The sequence below is a fragment of the Nymphalis io genome, chromosome 6 (assembly GCF_905147045.1).
Source record: "Nymphalis io chromosome 6, ilAglIoxx1.1, whole genome shotgun sequence".
Taxonomy (NCBI): Eukaryota; Metazoa; Arthropoda; class Insecta; order Lepidoptera; family Nymphalidae; genus Nymphalis; species Nymphalis io.
The window spans coordinates 4,068,460-4,089,646 of NC_065893.1; the positions used below are offsets into that span (position 1 = coordinate 4,068,460).

The 21,187-nt window shown below is 32.1% G+C and overlaps 1 protein-coding gene across 10 annotated transcripts in view; it reads right to left on the bottom strand.

Moving 5' to 3' along the window:
- The window catches only part of LOC126769256 (uncharacterized), an 80,767-nt gene extending 59,809 nt beyond the window's left edge, over positions 1-20,958 (bottom strand). For 4 of the 10 annotated variants that reach the window (XM_050487910.1, XM_050487909.1, XM_050487912.1 and 1 more), the window contains exon 1: positions 20,226-20,698. In XM_050487910.1, the coding sequence (XP_050343867.1) occupies positions 20,226-20,327 (102 nt within the window). In that variant the 5' untranslated portion in view covers positions 20,328-20,698. Of the gene's footprint in view, positions 1-1,711; positions 2,215-20,225 lie in introns of those variants that run through there. The other 6 variants (XR_007669349.1, XM_050487916.1, XM_050487915.1 and 3 more) reach the window with 4 other exon arrangements.
- Between the last annotated feature and the right edge of the window lie 229 nt (positions 20,959-21,187).

Here is a 21,187-nt window from a genome sequence, read left to right on the forward strand (position 1 = left end):
GTTTATTATTATAAATGTGTATAAACGATTAGTCAGTCGGATTCCTGAACAACTCCAACATTGGACAGGAGTAATCGTCGGCGCACGCTCATGTAGGCCAATACAGGTGTATCTATTCCCTCATTCTTATATTACAATTGGACAGCAATCCGACATGATTCGAGAGAGTTCAAGTGCACGAAGCTTTATATGCTTTCCGAGGTACAATATTGTAACACTGTCAACTTCCAAACTCCAGTCTGTTATTATGACTTTTTCGGGAGAAAAATCTAATTTTATTTTTAATTTCCTAATGATCTGGTGCCTTATAAGCTTCTAGTCATAGTAAGTTGGTCCATCTGGGTAGACCTATTTCTTTTTAATAGAGATGCATTATTTTGTCCTGTACTCATTTATACGATGATAGAGACAGGGCTAGTACTATCTGAAGTCGAATGGAGACCAGAGCATTGTCAATGCCAGATATTAGTAATAATACAAACTATTATTGGCAACAGTAACTATTAATTAATTAATTTTCTTTAAGGCCATTGTTCTTTTAAAAATACGTAAAAGAAAGACAATTATATTTTAACGATGCGTTTCACAAAATAAATACAGAGCAGGTCATTATATCGTATAAGTATCAAGCATTTTATTAAGGAAATGATATATGTAACAACACGTTTATGGTAAAATGTAATTGTTATACTATTACAATACCGTGGGTGCGTGAACGTTGTAAGATTGATTACCCACGATGCGTTGTCTACTTCCCTGGCTTTCACTTCGGTGTAAGAAACGTTATTGTAAAACACCTCTTTTACTTTTGTAGTACTATTTATATTACTATTCTGTCTGTATCTGTAGTTTCTAACAATATATATACTTTATAGCTAAAACATCGTATATATATATAAGATCTGATTGTCATACTACTAGCTAGCACCATGAAAATTCACATACGGGTTCGTTTTGCATAGTAGGTTAGCAAGGAAGGATTATGACGATATCGAAGCCTCGGTTAAAGCGCTAGTATTTATATATCTCATCGTATATCAATCGTAAGACAAATACATAATTCAAGTACAATTAAAAAAAACGTTTAAAATGTACGTGGTCATAATTGGTAGAATACTATAGTTATTTTTAATATGATTATATATTAAATTCCTTTGTAAATAATTCTTATTTAAATTTTAAATAATCAACATTTCAAGGTACCTAATTTATATTTGACTTGTTATCTATTTATTTCACTAATTCATGATAATTAAAAACTTTTATATACACTGTTGTAGTTAGCGCGAATACTTTGAGTAAATGATAATATCTTCAATTGGTGAAATTATACAATAAGCTGCTAATATTTGAACAATGTGAATTGTTACTGTCTTAATCAACAGAAGAATTTATGACAAAATTGAAACAATATTTTCATTCCTAAATAACTTTTTAAAATCATGATAAAAATAATAACAAAAGTTTTTAAACTAATTCCAAGGTGCCAAAATAAGATTAGAACGTAGGTTGCACCATAGCGAAATTCGACGTCCATCTTGTGAAAATTTCGCAACTCCTTTTCACTGTTATATAACCTTCATTTTTTAATTCAATAACAAAATTTACAATGATTTATGGATTTAATATAACATACGCAGATAATAAATAAAACAGAAATAAGCTGAAATTACTTATCCTTTTGATTTAATTTTTACTTTTTTATACTTACCATATCGTCGCACTGCGCTTCACCGTCCTCGTCATAGAAGATGTTGCAGTCATCCATCCCTGCTGCTGGTTGCGCAGGCCTCACTAAGCCGGGTCCCTATACCCGTTCATTAAAACGGCCACGGGGGCCGGACAACCGGCATCCGAAATCACTATCACAGCACACCGGCACCGATTGACGAAACAATTAACGGAGTAAATTGTACGAACGACTACAACGGGATAATCCGATGAGTCACGCAACAAATAACCGACTAAACTGCAACTAGGATCGAAACATAGGCGCGTAGGTGTCCCTAACCAGCTAAATCGAATCTAACGAACTAGTGGAAACGATGTATGTTCAATGACGATTATTTAAGCACTGACTAGCGAACGACAAAAACAATTGTTTGAAATATAGTTGATTGACGGTTTGTGTTTTTTGTTATTCAAGGGCGATTCGATGAACGAGCTTGATTTTACAGATGGTGTTTTTTGTGTGGAACTGCGTAGATAGCTGTGTCGCGGTCGAGCGGAGGGTGGCGCGCGCACTACGCCAGGGTGCATTGATCGAACATCTACTGCGCATGTCTTCCCTAAGAATTTCTCGACTGTTTTGACATTTATTCAGCCAGCCTAGGGTCACTTGATACTAAAATGTCGCCAATGTCGTCGTGCATTGCGGAGCACTTGACATTATTTCGTGACTTTATCACGATAGAGGGAATTACCTTTATCCAAGAATTCCTTTATACGTAACATAGCATTATTATTTACTAAAAGAAAATGACTATAACATTTTCTCTCACACTTTTCCAGGAAGACGCCTTTTACAATGGTTTTATTTTATAGTAATGTTGAGAAAGTAGGAACACGGTTGTATTTCCGTAACCTCATCAGCAACGATTTAATATAAAACTGTATATTGGTATTGAAATTATGTTTTGATCTAATTAGAATGTACTGTATGATGTGCGAAGGTGGTTAGTATGAAAGAGTTGAACTATAGCAAAACTGTGCCAAGGCACTCGGGACCAGCAGACATTCACTGCGCTGTGAGTCTTCCTTATTTACAACTGAGAATAAATATCGTCACAGAAAATTTTACAAAAATACTACTGAGTTTTTTCAATGCTATAATTGACTGTAATTTTGAAATAGCCCTTGTATTAAAGCATTGCTAACTAAATAAAGGTGAAAATTCTGTAATTCTAACCTTTGTGTTATCAATGCCAATGTCAGTAGACATTATTACTTACAAAGTACGTCGCGATCAAAACTCGCATTAGGAATATTAGATAGTATGATATGTAAATTGAATCGATAAATAATGATATTTATAGAATAAGTAATTTTAAATTATTCTTCAATTAATAAAAAAATATAAAGTCAGACTAACTGTAACTATGATAAGTTCTCATCTTGCTTACTTACCGTTTACTATAGAATAACTGCGAATGCGGCTGGTACCCTAATGGGCCTCCATAAATCCCTACAACCGTTCTCAACGTACAATTTCTCAAGCAATGTTAAACTTTAAAATGCAATGAAAGTCATATAATAGATTGTGTAAACATTCTCTTTAAAACGTTTTGCAATTTTTTTTATAATCTCATAAAACACACCATTAGATTACGAAACAAAAGTCGTGACAATGTTACCACGTTTTATTACAATATTTTCTTTTTGACTTATAATTTTTAAGTCACTGGATAATCGATCAGAATTTCTCTACTCTATTTTCAAGTTCTTAGATCCACAGACTTCTATATTATTGAAATGGTACATCTGACTTTTTGCATGTTTATGTTCCAATCGAAGAATTAGTAGATAAAAACTAACCTTATATTTTGATATTCCATGCAATATGCTATGTATATTATGAACCAACATAAAAAATTGCTTATAATTAATATATGTATTTATTTAATACAGACCTATTCCACTTAACTATCCATTCTTATTTTAATTCCAAAGATTCGATACCAATTCGATATTCAAAATGCGAAACTATATTGAATATCATAGATTATCTAAAAAAATTCAATCAAAAATATAGTGTCAATTAAATGTCAAAGTTGTTCATTTGTCTTTACTTCCCGCGGTTGGAATAGAATTTACGTTAGGGTACTTAATGTCTGTATTCACTATCATTATGTAAGAAAAAACATCACAAAAAAAGAGAATAATAATTAATATAATGTAATTTGATTTATATACTAAGTAATTGCTGGGTGTTAACCCTTTCAATAAATATGATTCAAAAGTCAAATATATGTTATTCTAATTGTCTAGACTAGTATTTATAAAGCTTTGCATACAGAAAGTAATCCTCTCTCCAACAATATTGAAGTCAAATGTAATTGACAAGTATTACCTCCGGGAAATTTCAGTTAATATAGAATTCAGCCTTTAGCCCAGCAGTGGGATATTCACAGGCTGTTACGGTTACGGTTACGGTTATAGAATTCAGTCTGGTACAAATACGAATGGGACATATAGGTAATTTTTTTTTCACAATATGCATATATACCTATACAAAAATGTATAATTAATATATTTACTGTTTTTTAGTATATTAGTCATTATACAGAAAGTCTATTTCCATATAAAGTATTCCTTTATCCCATTAAAACGTAAATGTAAAATGAGAGCAAAGTTCAATATTTTGACTTCAACGACAAAAGGAGTGAGATCTAAATGGGTGCCAAGTTCAGTGATCAGTCCTGAAATTTATTTATAACAACATAAAATATTTTATAACAACTTAAAATATCATGTCTTCTTATAAGTTAGGATAATATATTGACAGGCACTATAAATAAGGGTTCCTAATAGAATCAATTAATTGAAAAAAATATGATAAAATGATAAAAAAATTCTAGTTTCTGATTTATTCCTTTGTGTTCACCCTACTACTACCTATCTGGATGCTGAATTGGAACTTTCTAGGTCATCTGGAACTGGGTTAGAGTTTTGATCTATAGGTCAGTCAGTGATAAAAATGACGATTTTTGGACGTTAATATCTACATAACCGTTTGCGGTGTGCTTATGAAATTTGGAGCACATATGTATCTCGCAATTCTCAATATATGAGCTAATTATTATTTGACATGTTTATGTGAAATAGGTTTTGAGTTATGAGGGGGTCAAAAGTGGCGCCAAATGGTTCGTGTAATATTACATACGGTGCTGCTCACTAGTTTTGTTAGCTTAAACTAGACCATTAACAAAAAAAAAGTTATATATCTTGTTGCTACATTTTACAAAATTATAAACAGAGACTTTTGTTTCCTTATTTCCATTTTACTTATATTTAGTTTTATCTACAGTATCTGGAAACAGTTTAACACAAATAATTAGGTGTGTTATATACATAATATTTTTAATAAGTGTTATATAAAGTAAGAACAGTTCATAAGGTTTCCGTATATATAGAAAACCTTGACAATATATGCAACTAACTCTTCCTTATAATAATAAATCTTGAAACTGATGTTTTAGGAAAATGTTCTTTATTTCCAAGAGCGAATGATTTAAATTACCTTGAACTTCAAATCGACGTAGTATTAAGTTTTTATTGCTACTTATAATTGAGACAATATGGCTTAGTTTGTGTTCATTCATGTGTGAGCCTTCGAATATTCTCTTTCTCATAATAACTTAATATTAATAAAAAAGTCGAGATGGCCCAGTGGTACGAACGCGAGAATCTTAACCGATAAACGTGGGTTCGAACCCGGGCAAGCACCTCTGAATTTTCATGTGCTTAATTTCTGTTTATAATTCATCTCGTGCTTTTCGGTGAAGGAAAACATCGTGAGGAAACCTGCATGTGTCTAATTTCATCGAAATTCTGCCACATGTGTATTCCACCAATCCGCATTGGAGCAGCGTGGTGGAATAAGCTCCAAACCTTCTCTCAAATAGGAGAGGAGGCCTTAGCCCAGCAGCGGGACATTTACACGTTGTTACTTTAATAACTTAATATCTATTTGGGACACTCATAGCATTAGAACTATAAATTAAACAGAATATAACGTAAATATATTTTTTACAAATTTACTTAGCTGTGTTTCTAATGGTGGTAGGGCTTTGTGCAAGCTCGTCTGGGTAGGTACCACCCACTCATCAGATATTCTACCGCAAAACAGCAATACTTGATATTGTTGTGTTCCGGTTTGAAGGGTGAGTGAGCCAGTGTAATTACAGGCACAAGGGACATAAAATCTTAGTTCCCAAGGTTGGTGGCGCATTGGATATTTAAGCGATGGTTGACATTTTTACAATGCCAATGTCTAAGAGCGTTGGTGACCACTTACCATCAGGCGGCCCATATGCTCGTCCGCCTTCCTATTCTATAAAAAAAAAAAACAATATTTTCAATGTACAAATTAATATTGGTACGAGCTTTTTTAATAATTGTCAATAAGTGCAACCGGTTAGGTGTGCATAGGTTGTTAAATTATATATTTTTTTGTTAAACAAGGCACTCTGAAACAATAAAAATCAAATAAAATTAATTTAAATTATAATATTTAATATCAAAACTTAAATACTTTTTTGTAATAATTATGTAATGCCACTTGTACCTCGCGCTTCAATACGTATAAAAAGCCTACGTGTAGCGAGAAACGCGTATTTGTAAAGATGTTTGTGTAATGAGCGGGTCCGGTCATTCCCTCGCCGAGGGACCACATTCCATTGGGAGCTGAGACCTGCGTCGGAATCACATCAATCCGACGCTTAAGTCTCAACTACTGTTTCAACTAACTTTTCATTATTATGCATAAGTTATATTCGTGTGAAAACTAATATGAAATCCAAATGATACTATTTTGTTTATATTATTGTATATATTAACCATATTTTGTTTTTTTTTAAAGTACATTCAATTTTGTACAAATTGAAGACTTAATTAATTGTATAAAGATGATATGTCACTTATTTTTAAATACAGAATTTGTTACATCAATGAACATGTTAAGTCATTATTCATATCATAGTACCTTCAGGTCTCTCAATTTAAAACTTTAGGAATTATAAGTTATAAACATAAAGAACCCGGTATGAGGTATAATTTATATTATTAAAATTTCGGCCATGAGTAAATTATTTTATACAATTATTTTATAAACAATAAGTTGTAGTTTGTAATCTTCGTTTTAAGATCACCAGATTATACTTCAGCGCTCGAAAATAGTTTTCATTCGGTTTTGGCAAGCAATTTGAATTTCGCTCTAAGCATGTTCTTAACAAAACCGCAATCAAAGTGCCAACATAATTATGGTTATTTCTTTGTTGAATGAGTGAGTCAGTCACCACCATCTCATTCGTAACGATCGTGATCGTGTGCGTTTCATAATGCACGTTGGACATTCAATAACATAACCATGAAAAATTGATAATAATTGGAATACATATGTTTACTTGGTGATAGGTATTTGAGCAAGTTCGTTTTAGTATGTACCACATGCATCACACAGGTATTCAAACGTCAAACAGCAATACTTGGTATTGGATTGATAAGTGAGTGAGCCAGTATAACTACAGGTGTAAGGGACATAACATAACATACATAACTGACATAACTGGTGGTAGGGCTTTGTGCCAGCTCGTCTGGGTAGGTACCACCCACTCATCAGATATTCTACCGCAAAACAGCAATACTTGATATTGTTGTGTTCCGGTTTGAAGGGTGAGTGAGCCAGTGTAATTACAGGCACAGGGGACATAAAATCTTAGTTCCCAAGGTTGGTGGCGCATTGGCTATAAGCGATGGTTGACATTTCTTACAATGCCAATGTCTAAGGGCGTTTGGTGACCACTTACCATCAGGTGGCCCATATGCTCGTCCACCTTCCTATTCTATAAAAAAAAAAAAAACATCTTAATTCCCAAGGTTGTTGGCGCATTGACGATGTAAGGAATGATTAGTATTTCTTACAGCGCCAATGTTTATGGGCAATGGTGACCATTTAACATCAGATGATCCATTTCCCCGTCCGGCTTCCTATTTTATAAAAAAATAAAATACTTATATTGTTTTCTGCACAAACTTTTGAGTTTGCTCTTTTGTTCACAATACGTTATTCTGGATGTTATTTACATTTTAGTAAAATATAAATAATATTTTGGTGTGCGTGTAGTTGTTATATTAGATTTATTTTATAGCTTATAAGATCCAACCGAAAACAGCATTACATTGCATAAAATGTTTAAACATATAATATAATCAAATAAATAAAGATTAAAATCATACGTGGAAGTGTTGTGTTTTTTAAGTTATTGTACTTTGTTACAAATCAAATTGTCCTTGTCCGTGATTACAAACTGCAACGACTAGGAAGCGCTTTGTCGCTAAATGATACTCAACTCAACAACGTTCGGAAGAACATGCAAATGTGTTGCGTGGGTGGTTACTCTCAAAGAATTGAAGAATGCAATAAAATTATACAAAAAGCCTTACAATAGTTTTGTTGTAACACCTCGAACCGGTTACGTAGTCAACGCAGGCGGCATTCGTGTTCTGGCATCGTATAATTAATTAATTACATTCCTGCGCGGGCGCACATCGTAACTTATGTGTGCGTGTGTACAAACAATTTGTTTGCGCAAATGCGAAGATTTGGTTTGCGATGAGATATTCAATAAGATTTACACATTGGATTAATTCGTACATCTTTTCCTATATTTTATTTTATCTTATTAAATGTATTCATAAAATACTGTCAACGTAAGAGGTCATGTAATATGCCAGAATTTCTTGTATTCTGAAAATTTTAAGTTATAAAGATATCAAATATAACAAAATAGTTTTAATCGGAGTAGCAAAGTCGGGTTCATATTATTTGGTACTCATATACTATACTAGTATGCTCTGAGAGTCGGAACTTTACATCATTCTCTGATGGTATGGCATTGACCGTCTTAATGAGTACCACTTATTCAACAATTATACTATCGCCAAATAGTAATATTTATGTGTTCTGGATTTAATGGTGACTGATCTTGTTCAGTTAGCTAACAACTTTGCTACCGTAGGTGATGATATAATAATTCAGTAAAAAGTCATAGAGTTCTTTCAATGCTTATGGGTAAATTTGACCACTTCTCAACAGACAAGCCAAATGTTCGTGAGTTACCCTTAATAAATGAAGAAAAAACAGATAGTCTGAGACCAATTTAAATAATTTTTATACAACTTTTCAGGTATATAGCGCATAATTTCGAAAAGATTTTATCAAATTTTAAGCAATTAACCAAAGTTTTAGTGAAATTGTTAATCCGACCAAAACGGCTGCTAACCTTAAATTTTTATTTAAATTCACATTTTGGCGGTACTCGCAATTATAAAAGTGACAAGAATAATAAAATATTGTAACTACAGATATGAAATGAAATTAACAAAAGGTCACTTTTTTCATATGAACAGAAAGGGGCGCCAATCACGAAGGGATTGCAAGTGAAAGGAACTTGAAAGTTCTTTCATTACATATATTATATCTAGTGGTATCAGCTCCATGGTGATGCTGAAGATAAACGCGTTTGCTTTTACTGCCAAGAATGGGCTGGGCGTGTTTCACTTGGTGACATAAACTGACTCCCGTGTGAGTTATTACGCATTTACAAATTAAATCTTTTAGTTGTAAAACGTATGTTTTTTCAACTAGGATGTTGCATTTGTTACTTATTATTTATTCTAATAATTAAAAATGATTCGGAAAGCTTTACAGATTACTAAATAACAATGCTGTGTCTTCTTCATTTGAATGCCAAATCAAGGATGACAGAAAGAACGAAAACATTGTTCAACTAAAAATGGTACAAAATCGATAAGTGAGGTCTATTTTAGGTTAACAGATGAACAAGTTATTTGACATTGCATTCGTAGGCGTGTTTGAAGTAGTTAAGGCATTGACGTCATCAAAAGTAATGACGCCACCAGCAGCTATACCATACGAACTTGCAAGTTATATGAAGATACACGAAATTTTCTGTTCTACATATTTTTTTAAATATATAATATTCTTGTATAAATTAACTCATTAAAGATAATAATAATTTAAAATGCAATTTTTTTTATTCCATCTTATAAGTGACAACGTACAGTAAGCAGAATGCCTAAAAGTAAATAAAAAAGAAATTTAAAAAGTAAAGCATTATATTCCATGTTAAATAACCACAGCGAAGATGAACACATTTTAATAGGAACAAGACATGATATAAATAATCCAAATTTATATTGCGTCTGATGTAATCTAAATTTGATGTACATATGTCATCTCAGCTGGTAAGAGTGTATATCTAATAATATTACTTACATACTTTAAAGGCGTATAACTTAAAATAACGGCAGTTAATATCAGTAGTCCAAGCGACGTACAAGGTAATTTTATAAAGTTTATACAACACTTAGAACGAGTAACCGGACATCTTATAAGCTAGCTACAGATATGGTAAGCCAACACGAACACCATGATGCGATCGCTGTTAATTATTATTTTGTAATATATATGTATGTTCTAACTAAAATTATACATAAGAAAAAGAGTTTGTGTTTTGTTTTACGCTTTCAGGCCTTATCTACTCACCTGATCATCATGAAATTTTGCGTACGCGTTGTTAGGGGTACTGAAAAAGACATCGGATACGTAACACTGCCCCCCCCCCTAACTAATTTTCTTTAAATCGCAACTTATCGATAGAATATTTTAAATGAAATCATTTTTAAGCAATATTTGATAAAATTTCGATTAACATTTATAACGTTATTCTTATATACTTATTAACATTTTGATTATTAAAGTTATTCTTTATATACTTACCCTTAGGTACTGATTGATTTGAGTTCGAAGTAAGGTTTTTAAAAGAGTGTTAGAAACAAAATGTCCGATTTTAACTTAAATTTCAAAACAATCAACCTCAGGAATACTTTTCTCGTGGGTTGTTTTCCTGCCACCATACGGGTTCTTAAGGCGCTAAGTGCTGATTGAATTATATTATCTACTTAACATAAAAACGGCTAGACGGCTCTTACAACCCACAGGGGATAGGTTTATTACTCAATACTATATTTATATAAAAAAGCCGAGATGGCCCTGTGGTAAGAACGCGTGAATCTTAAGCGATGATCGTGGGTTCAAACCCGGGCAAGCACCACTGAATTTTCATGTGCTTAATTTGTGATTATAATTCATCTCGTGCTTTACGGTGAAGGAAAACATCGTGAGGAAACCTGCATGTGTCTAATTTCACTGAAGTTCTGCCACATGTGAATTCTACCAACCCGCATTGGAGCAGCGTGGTGGAATAAGCTCCAAACCTTCTCCTCAAAAAGAGGAGAGGAGGCCTTTAGCCCAGCAGTGGGACATTCACAGGCTGTTACGGTTACGGTTACGGTTATATTATACACAGTCAGAAACCACATGGCAAAAATATTATTGCGATAGCAATAATATATATTGTACTATAATTTCCTAAGTATAGTATGTTTATTAATAAAATTTAAGCATTCAAGTATTTTGAAGATATTTAAAACGTATTCCAATTCCAGGGGTTATATTTTTAAAATCACTTATATTTTTCGTTCGTTGCTCGTTCGTGCGCCTCTCACCTTATCTGGTTTAACGAGAAGGATAAGAACATCTGCAATATTATCATGCATAACTGCACAGAGCTTTCACTTAATCTATAAGATCATCTCGATAGTGTAGTGTTTTGCTATCTAGTAATTTTTATTTAAATACACGTTAAGAAATGAGATATACGTGCGAGGAAGATATTAGAATAACATAAATGAAATATTAATAGAATATGATAATACTTTATAGCATTGTTTTTTTTTTTACTTAACGCAAATGCATGCGATAAAATGAACATTAATGAAATATAACGTAAAATTATACATGGATAAATAATTTGGATTAATAACTAAATTTATACTAACACTTTAATAGTCGCAGTTTAAATCGTCACGGAGTGATCACAATTAGCGTGGTCGATCAAGCAGATAGGCAGACAGACAAAAAATCAAAAATCCGTCTTCACTAATGTTTACAATATCTTTAATGTATTGACACCAATTTTACAGCTTCATTATATTACATATTAACGGCCTTTTATATAAACGTGATTTAGCAGATATTTAGTTATATTATATTGAATTCTCTCTTTCTGTAATCATTGATTTGAGGTTCGAAAGAAGAAGACATAGCCTTTTTTTATTATTTTTCATTAAATAATCAACTAAACAACATTTATAAGTAAAGTCGATTTAAAATAAAAATGACTTTAATGTCATTCTTTTACGTAATTACGCGAACTTTATTCAGTACCTTTATATCTGTTTTATTTATAGGGAAAAAAGTAACATTTGAATGAGCCATTAGAGCTAATTCATTGGAACTTGCACGGAAGTCAGAAGATTGCAATGCTATTTATTTTTGTCTGCAGACAGTGCAATTTATACCGACTAAGCTTAAGCTCCTGATTTCAACGGAACATTTTAAAATAAAAATAAAAACGTTTAAGAAAAAACAGACATATTCGTAAACCATTTCAATAAAAATTACATGATACAAACATTTTATGACGGAAAATGCATTATACAAAATACCAAATAAAATAAAGACCATAAATGTTTTTATAAATTGAATTTTTAAAGATGATATTGTTGTAATCTTTTACCTAAGTGCAACGAAATCGTCTTTATTCTGCTCGTAATTTATCTATGTAAATAAAGTGCGATAAGTAGCTATAAGGTCGCCAAAATTGTATGCTACTTTTATTTAGGCTGTATCCATGTTTTGTATTTTTTTTCTCTTTGTGGTGTACAATAAAATATAAAGTACAGTAAAGTAAGGTGCTATGTCCTGACACTGAAATTTGGACAAGATCTTTGTTTAAAATGCGATAACTCCATATTACAAAATAAATAATATTGCTAAAGATTCAGCTTCAGCGGGGAGTTATTCCCAGTCTTTAACGGCATATAGTATATACGATACATCTGTTACCTACCTGTAGCTGTTACATACTTATTTGGGAGTAAGTTAACTTGTCACTGTTAATGCAAACCAAAATATTTAATCATATTTTTTACCTTTACGCATACGAAGACACATTTCATGATAGAAGCGTTAATTTTTTTGATATTATAATATCATTATGTAATGTAACAACATTTTTTTACATTATTTGAAAAGTCGAATTATCAATGAGCACGCGGATGTTATTAATATGAAAGTGAGAACATTAAAATCGGACTCTTAAAAATAAAATACACACATATCTATGCGATTCTGTAACTAATACGTGCATGCGTGAGGTGAGTTTATAAAATTACTAGTTATGGTCCGCGGCTTCGCCCGCGTACTAAGAGGAAAGACCTTCCTTAAGTTTGAAACTTGCTTGATACCGAATTTCAATTAAATTGCTTAGACGTGAAAGCATAATAGACAGACAGAGTTAGTATCGCATTAATTAGAAAATTAATATATAAAACCTATATAAAGACGTATTGCTTGATATTAAATACTGTCGATGTAAATTTGCATAAACTTGTATAAGTATATAGCTATGCAGCTATTCCGTAAGAAAAACCTCGAAACTCACCGCAGAACATGACCTTGAAATGTCAAAAACATTGAATGTAATAATAATAACATCAAATGATGACGCTATAAAACTGTAAATGGTTTTTAAACAAATGGAAAACGACGCGAATTCTTACAGAATGGCATCGTTGGAAGCCATTCCAAGGAACTTAAAGTATAAGTTCCTTTTTGTTCTCTTTTTTCACTCAACTAATTCGCGAATTCAATTGAGATTAGATGTATATTAGTATCTTCTTTGCACGCTTAACATCGCAATGGCAATTTAGTGTGAAACGGTATTAAAATAAAACTTGAACAATACATTCATCTATTACAAAATATGCGTTTTATTGTTATTGTATAGCGGTATCATCAGTCTGTATAAATCGATTCATATTCAGGCCATCAAATAAATTCCATATTACATTGGAAATGTTTATCGTATTTTCGTAATAAAATATGTTTTTATATCAGTATATACATATATATTTAACATATATGGTAAAGAAAATGTGATTTGTAAAAACAAATGTATTAATTAATACCATACTTTCATAGATTATTTTGTATCGACGCTATGTCGTAATTTTATGATACGGCAGCCCTTATGTATCCCACTGCAAGACAGGGGCTTTTCTGTTTAGGAGTAGGCTTCGATCGATCCTTCACGCTGCTCCATCGATACAAGTTCATCCGACGCATGATATTTCCCTTCACTGCCGTGAATGAGATGAATGAATAACACATTCAAAAGCCTGATAGTGTCCGGACTCGAATCAGCTATCTCATTTTAAGATCCACGCATTCACTAATCCATCTCGTTTTTTTTTTAAATAGCAATTTAAATTATGCCATGACAGATTAAATAATAGATACCATAATAATGATTTACAAAAGTGAATATTATTTAAAAGCCTGATAAGTATAAGTCTAAATGACTTAAGTCATAAATCTCTTGAGCTCCAGTGCTGGAAACTCGATACTGGAGGTGAGCAACAGGTCATTTCATTATGGGATTGAATTAAAACTCGATATAAAGCCGATAAATCCCGATTGTATATAATAATATTGTTTACCGATCGTGTGGTTTTATGCACGTTACATTGAGGGCATCGTTAATCTAGTGGCTTGATTATATGGCCGCAGATACCGAGGTCCTGTATACAAGCTGTAGGTGGAGCCAAAGTTATTAGATTTTTCTGCCGAGAAATTCTCAGTAGCAACCTAGAGCCGTCTTGAAAATGTCGTCTTCGCCATGCACATTACATTAGATTTGTATATAATTTTAAAACGTGGTGTTGTATAGATACATTCGCTCGTTCAACCCATTCATATGCGTGATGACAACTAACATTTAAATTAAATTAACATAGGTCAAGGTAACTGTATGACTAACGTAAATGTCATATAATCTCCATAGTTTATTTGGACATATTAAAAGTAAATTTTATTAATAACTAGCTAATTGTTTCGACTTCGCACGAGTAGAATAAGGGTCTACATAGAACAGATATATTGAAGTATATATATAGAAAGAAAAAATCTTTTTTTTGGGCTAGGCCCTAGGCCTTTGTAGGCGTACGCAGAACAACTCACTCAAATGTCAACACAATCAAATACCAATTAGTAATGCATAGAGGACACACATACAAACATTAATTTTTATTTATCAAGATTTTGTAATATAACAATAACAATATATACGCGGACATCGATTAACTGAACAATTATGTAACTGAAATGTTGATTAGAATATCTGCTGTTAAAACTAAATTGTTATTATTGAAAACTATAAAAATGTTAGGAAGTCGGCTTTTAAACTTTCAATTCTTAATTAGAAATGTAAAAGTTGGTCAAATCAATAATGTAATATAATATGATGAATAATGTCAGCAGATCTAAATATATACATATCAATATTATATTGCTTGCGATAGTTTCCAACGTTTGGTAAACTATACAAACTAATATCAGAGGAGCTCAATAAAGTGCATTCGAATTAATTTGTCTAAATTATTCAATTTAGAATCTTAGCCGATGATCGTGGGTTCAAACCTGGGCAAGCACCACTGGATTTTCATATGCTTAATTTGTTTTCTCGCGTTTTCTGTGTTTCATCGCGTGCTTAACCGTGAAGGAAAACATCGTGAGGAAACCTGCATGTGCCTAATTTCATTTAAATTCTGCCACATATGTATTCTACCAACCCGCATTGGAGCAGCGTGTTGGAATAAGCTCTAAACCTTCTTCTCAAAAGGGAAAGGAAGCCTTAGCCCAGCAGTGGGACATTAACAGTTGCTGTAAATTATTCCATTCCATACGCCTTTTCTACAAACAAAACCGGCAATCACTATATGACTTTGTGTTTCGATTTAAAAGGTGAGTGAGCCAGTAATCATGAGGCATAACATCTCAATTTTCATGGATGTAAGGGCAATGACAAGTAGAATAGTTACATCGTCGTAAATACTTTTTCCCTACCAGGAATGTCTACCTTCTTATTACAAGAAAGGGTATGCAATTTAATACAATAGAAATGAAGTTCCCTGCATAGCTTTTGTGGCGAAGATTGGAATGAACAAATTATCTTAACTATCATCACGACATCGTGCCGATCGTCGAGAAAATACAATAAAATATTGTTCGCATTCTAAAATAACGGTTTAGAAATTCTACTACTGATTAGAAAAATATATTATAAAGGTAAATAACGCCCAGATCAGGCTGTAGCTAATCCACCGTTAGATTTTAATGAAGCGCGGGTGTGGAATCTTGGTAACAGGATTTCTTGATTATTATTATTAAAGAATAAAGTTGTCACGTAACATATAATGAAACTTATGGGACTGTGATGCATTTTTTTTGACAGAATATTTTTCTATCTATTGTTGTTATTCAGTTAGCCAAAGCCTGTGTTTTTGTCATCGTAATCCGCAAATTCTGCGCGCCTGCGCGGAAATCTTTGCATTTCATGGGTTATTTATAAAACTGGATGTGTGATAGATGGTAGGCGGATAATAAGCAGGTAGGTATGTCAAATCTGTACATTCAAAATCCACGTAAAGTCATGCACACAAGAAGTCTAATAAAATATAACCAATCAAAACATTCTACTGATTCCCAAACGTATCGTTTTACTACGTGAAAGTCTAGCTTGGTAACAATATCCACAATCCACATAATTTTTTTCTCTCCCAAGAAACCGCATTCACATATACAGAAGTAAATTAATCTGCCACAAAAGGGAAAGTTTTCGCATTCGCATGGTTCACATGATATGGGAGTGCTTGACTCAATCATTTAAACAATACATACACGTTGCTATAGGCCTACATGTGACATAAAGTGGTACTCTTTAAACATTTTAATGACGAAAAGGATCGACTTATAAGTAAGTTTGTTTTCGCAAATAATATTATTATATTTTTTTGTGTTTATCCTTAATCAAATTCCTCAATCAAACTCCTAAAGACTAAGGATTTATTTATCATTTTACACGGTTAAAATCCAGAATCGATCATGAATCGTATTTATTCAACAACAATTATTTGAATGAAGAAAATATGTTTGTAAATAAATAAAGTCAGTCAAAATTTTTTTTTCATTATAGAAGCTTTCGTATATAATTGTCAAAAACGTATCACCAATTTTCAATCGACTGAGAACTATTTAAGAATAACCGAAATCATAAAAGAAACTTAGCCAGATACTTTTTTTTTCTGAGCGATAAGATTACAGCTTACAATATAATTAATAATATAATATTTCTATTTGTAATGCTATTTATGAAATTAAAAAATTAAAAAAATTTAATTAAGGAATCCTCTTCTAGTTCTATTGCAACGTAATTACAGCGTTCAGTTTTTATTAAATGTGTAATCTACTAGATGAGAGAGGTAGATACGTAATTCATCAGAAACAAATAAATAATCTTAAGGCAAGCAAACAAGATTCCTATAATTACATGTTATGTTACACAATATTTATAATAATTTTATTTTTACTTTCAAAGTGGCGTGATAGTTTTTCTCATAGAATCAATATCAAAATCAAAATCAATAGAAAAAAATAATGTTTTAAAATAAGATTAAATGTAATCTGGCTCTGCGGATATAACATGTAAGCGTTAATCGAAGATCGCAGACAGCAACTGAATTGATTTTTTTAAGTGCCGGGTTTTCGTCTACATCGTTCCATATGTTAAAATAAGGGAATTCTCCAATAAAAATAAACAGAAGTAAGTAGCGAGATGTTTTTTAGATCTTTCTTTTTAATAAAGGATGTTTTTTAGTAAGGGACTTGTTATTAAACGGAGCATCGACTCGGAAACTTGCTTAAGCCAGTAACTATCGTGATGGTGAAAACGTAATTACAACGTAACACTATATTCGTGTAATAATAGTACTCGTACGATCACAGATAAATTAAAAGCAACAAAATTAAAAATTATAATTTTTGCTTTTATATTAATTTGTGTTTAACTTATTCGTTAGCATTCTTCTTTATTAATAACATTCGGCATGAAGTATAATATTAAAATTTGTCTCATTATAAGAATTTAATTCCTACTTTGTGGTACTACAAACCTTTAGGTAGGACAGCTGACCGAGCAGGTGTGACTCGAATATTGAGGTGGTAATTAAAATTTAATGATAACCACCAAACTTTGTTTTGATCTTCCCCGTCACTAGACCAACTAGGCAGGCATAATAAATATATATCGTTTAAGTATTTCTAAACTCGTTGATAAGTTATTAAATTGTTACGGCATGAGCCATTTTTTCTACATTGCCTGTTTAGAAGGGTATAGGAGATAATCGGGTCACTGCCCCTCATTGTGTCCATCGAGCAACAATCGTGTTTCTGTATGCTAGTTAATTGTAAAATGTAACTCCGCACGAACATCAGTCATAACGATCTACGTACACTGCTTCCATTCATCCCTCGTCACGTTTCGAAAGCTCTATCTAGATAAATATTTCATTATATCTAGTACAAGGTTGTCTGAAAACATCAATTTATTGAACAGATTCTAGATAAACATTCAAAGGTTATATTATTGCAAAAGGTCTCAATGAACAATTTTACTTAATCGTAACAAATAAACTTAGCAAGTAAAATATGTAAATTGTGTCGACAAATATTAGGTATATAAATAAATTCTAAAGCTAAAAATTCTTGAATTTTGATTTTCTTTTAACTTACGAACGCAAAAAACGAAAGAAGGCATTTATTTCTAGGATTTCTTAATACCTGTCAAGTGATCGGTATAATAATTTGCGCCCTGGTAAAAAAAAATAATTGAACTAGATCATTACACAAATGTGATATGCTAAAAAGTCATTACTGTATATGTGTTGTTTAAAAATTACGTAGTAATAACTTAAACACTACATAGAAGATTTAATCAATAATACATTAACCATAATTATGTGGTATCATTTTGAAGTTTAAATTACGTAATAAAGAAATGTGTTCAAACACTAATTTAAGTATAATAAGATTAATTAAGTATATGATATCGTATTTGAAAAGAAATTTTATTTGATAATGTGACTTCACGGCCGTGTGATTGTGCTGATGATCTAATCGAAGTGACCACATTTATAACAGGTAGTCGGCGAACGGTTCAATTAGCATTTTAGATATATTAATGCTCTATGCTGAAGACGAGAAATTTCTTTTTTACATTTAAATTTTAAAATAAGCTAAGCAAGAAAACGTATATCATATCGTTATATATCGTGTACATTATACAAAAAATATGAGTATATAAAATCATATTTAAAGCTGTATTGTTTTACAAGGCTACATAAGTACACCATCTAACATGGTATACTTCAATCAAATCAAGAATGTACACCATTTATGGCAAATAGAAAGAGGCTGTTCTTTGCTGTAAATTTGAGGTTTATAATTAAATATCTACGTTTATGGACCTTTCTTGTACGCAGTAGTGATACGTTTATTATAGTCCGCTCACTTTAAGAGTGTCCATGACTTTCAACTTAAGTAACAATAGAAACGATAATAAAATTACTCGCTTTTAAAAACAACAGTAAATTTTCTAATATTAAAATTATATATTACGAACCCGAAATGAGTTTCTTCTGATGTTTAGAATTATAGCTGCTACTTGAATACCTTAAGTAATAATTATCTTTGATCATTTATTTGTATTTATTGTGTTCGTATTACGTCGAAAACTTAGCTGGTCGAATACACAATGGATGGTATACACCTATATTATTGCACTAATTTTAATATTCTGACTAGCTAGCCGACCCGGCTTCGAACGGGTAGAATGTATTACTTTATTAGTTTATGCGACGCACGCCAGTAAAGCTCCCAGTCGGCATAATTTATTCCGGCATCTCCAACAATCATCATCATATATCAGCCAATGGACACATAATCCTAATTAATTATACACATACACCTTGTCCATTAATCATACTGTGCATTGGTGAAAACCGTATGAAAATCCGTCAGGTAGTTTTTGAGTTTAACGCGGACAGACAGACGCAGGGTATTTGTTTTATAATCTGTAGTGATTATAAATATAGTTACGTAAACATTTATCGCTACTTGTTACTGTAATATCGTTAGCACATTCATCAACCACTAGTAAGTTACAAATTATCAAATATATTTATTCTAATTTACAGTTCATTACATTTTATCATTGCTCAATTCTGCTGCTTCATAACATTTTCCCAAAAAGAACAAAACATAATATTTGTTTTTAATTTCTTCCCTTCTACACATCCAATGTTTTTTAAGTGTAATTTTAGTAAAACTCATAACTCAATGCGTATTCGCAACCAAGCAGCCTTTGTCAACTCATCATCATCATCCTGAAAAGCTTTAGTAGATGCAGCCCATTAAAAAATCCTCACAAAACCAAAACCATATACTAGGTAGGTATACTTACTCTGCGCGCACTTCCGCTAATACTACTGGCAAGGCTATCGGCATCATAGTGACGCGCGAACGCGTACGGGCCCGGATGGTCCCGGGATACACATTGCCCCATAAGCCCGCTCCCACAAAATACAAATTATAAGCAATTCACATCAATCACTTTTATTACTCCTTTATATCACTTACACTTCACTTCAAGTCTCATTAATTAAAATATTGTTTTCTTATTAAACAAATCGGATTCACAAACTTCCTAACTTATTAGATCTATTAATGAGTAAGTATTAAGCTATTATTAAATAAGCTTTCCTTATATCGCCTTAATATCTTGTTTAACGCTTTCCATACACACACGTTTTTAGTCTTAAAATATAAAATAGGTTCATAAGTAATATTGCTTCTATTTAATAGACCTAGTATATAAATTAAAAAAAAATATTTAAAAAAATTATAATATAATTACTTTAAATGTATTTCTAAGTCTTATTAATTATTACATCAATATTATTTTATTTATATAATATAGGTACTTGATATCTTGTTTTCACACTTCACAAAATTTCAAACATTGATTGACTACGATCCTTAACAAAATTACTTAATACGGAAATCCACCTGCATACACAAAATGTATATAACCAAATGTACACTCTATAAAATGATCACATACGATCGAATTCAAACTTTGGCGGTCAAAGCCACACCTGTTAACGGTGGGTGACGGAGCGCGTGGCGCGCACTGCGCTCCATGTGCGACTGTGACCTGCGCAGGCGCACCCGCGACATCGCGGCGCGGACCTTGCACAGCTGTTGATTGACTCATGCCATACGCCGTCAAGTGCCCCTAACATATGACTCCCTATCCTGTTCTTTAATTCCAAAAACATTGTCATATAAGATGTTATATAATACTACTACGGCATAAATATAAAATAAAAACGTTTGTCTCCTTGAATTAAGCAATTATATAAT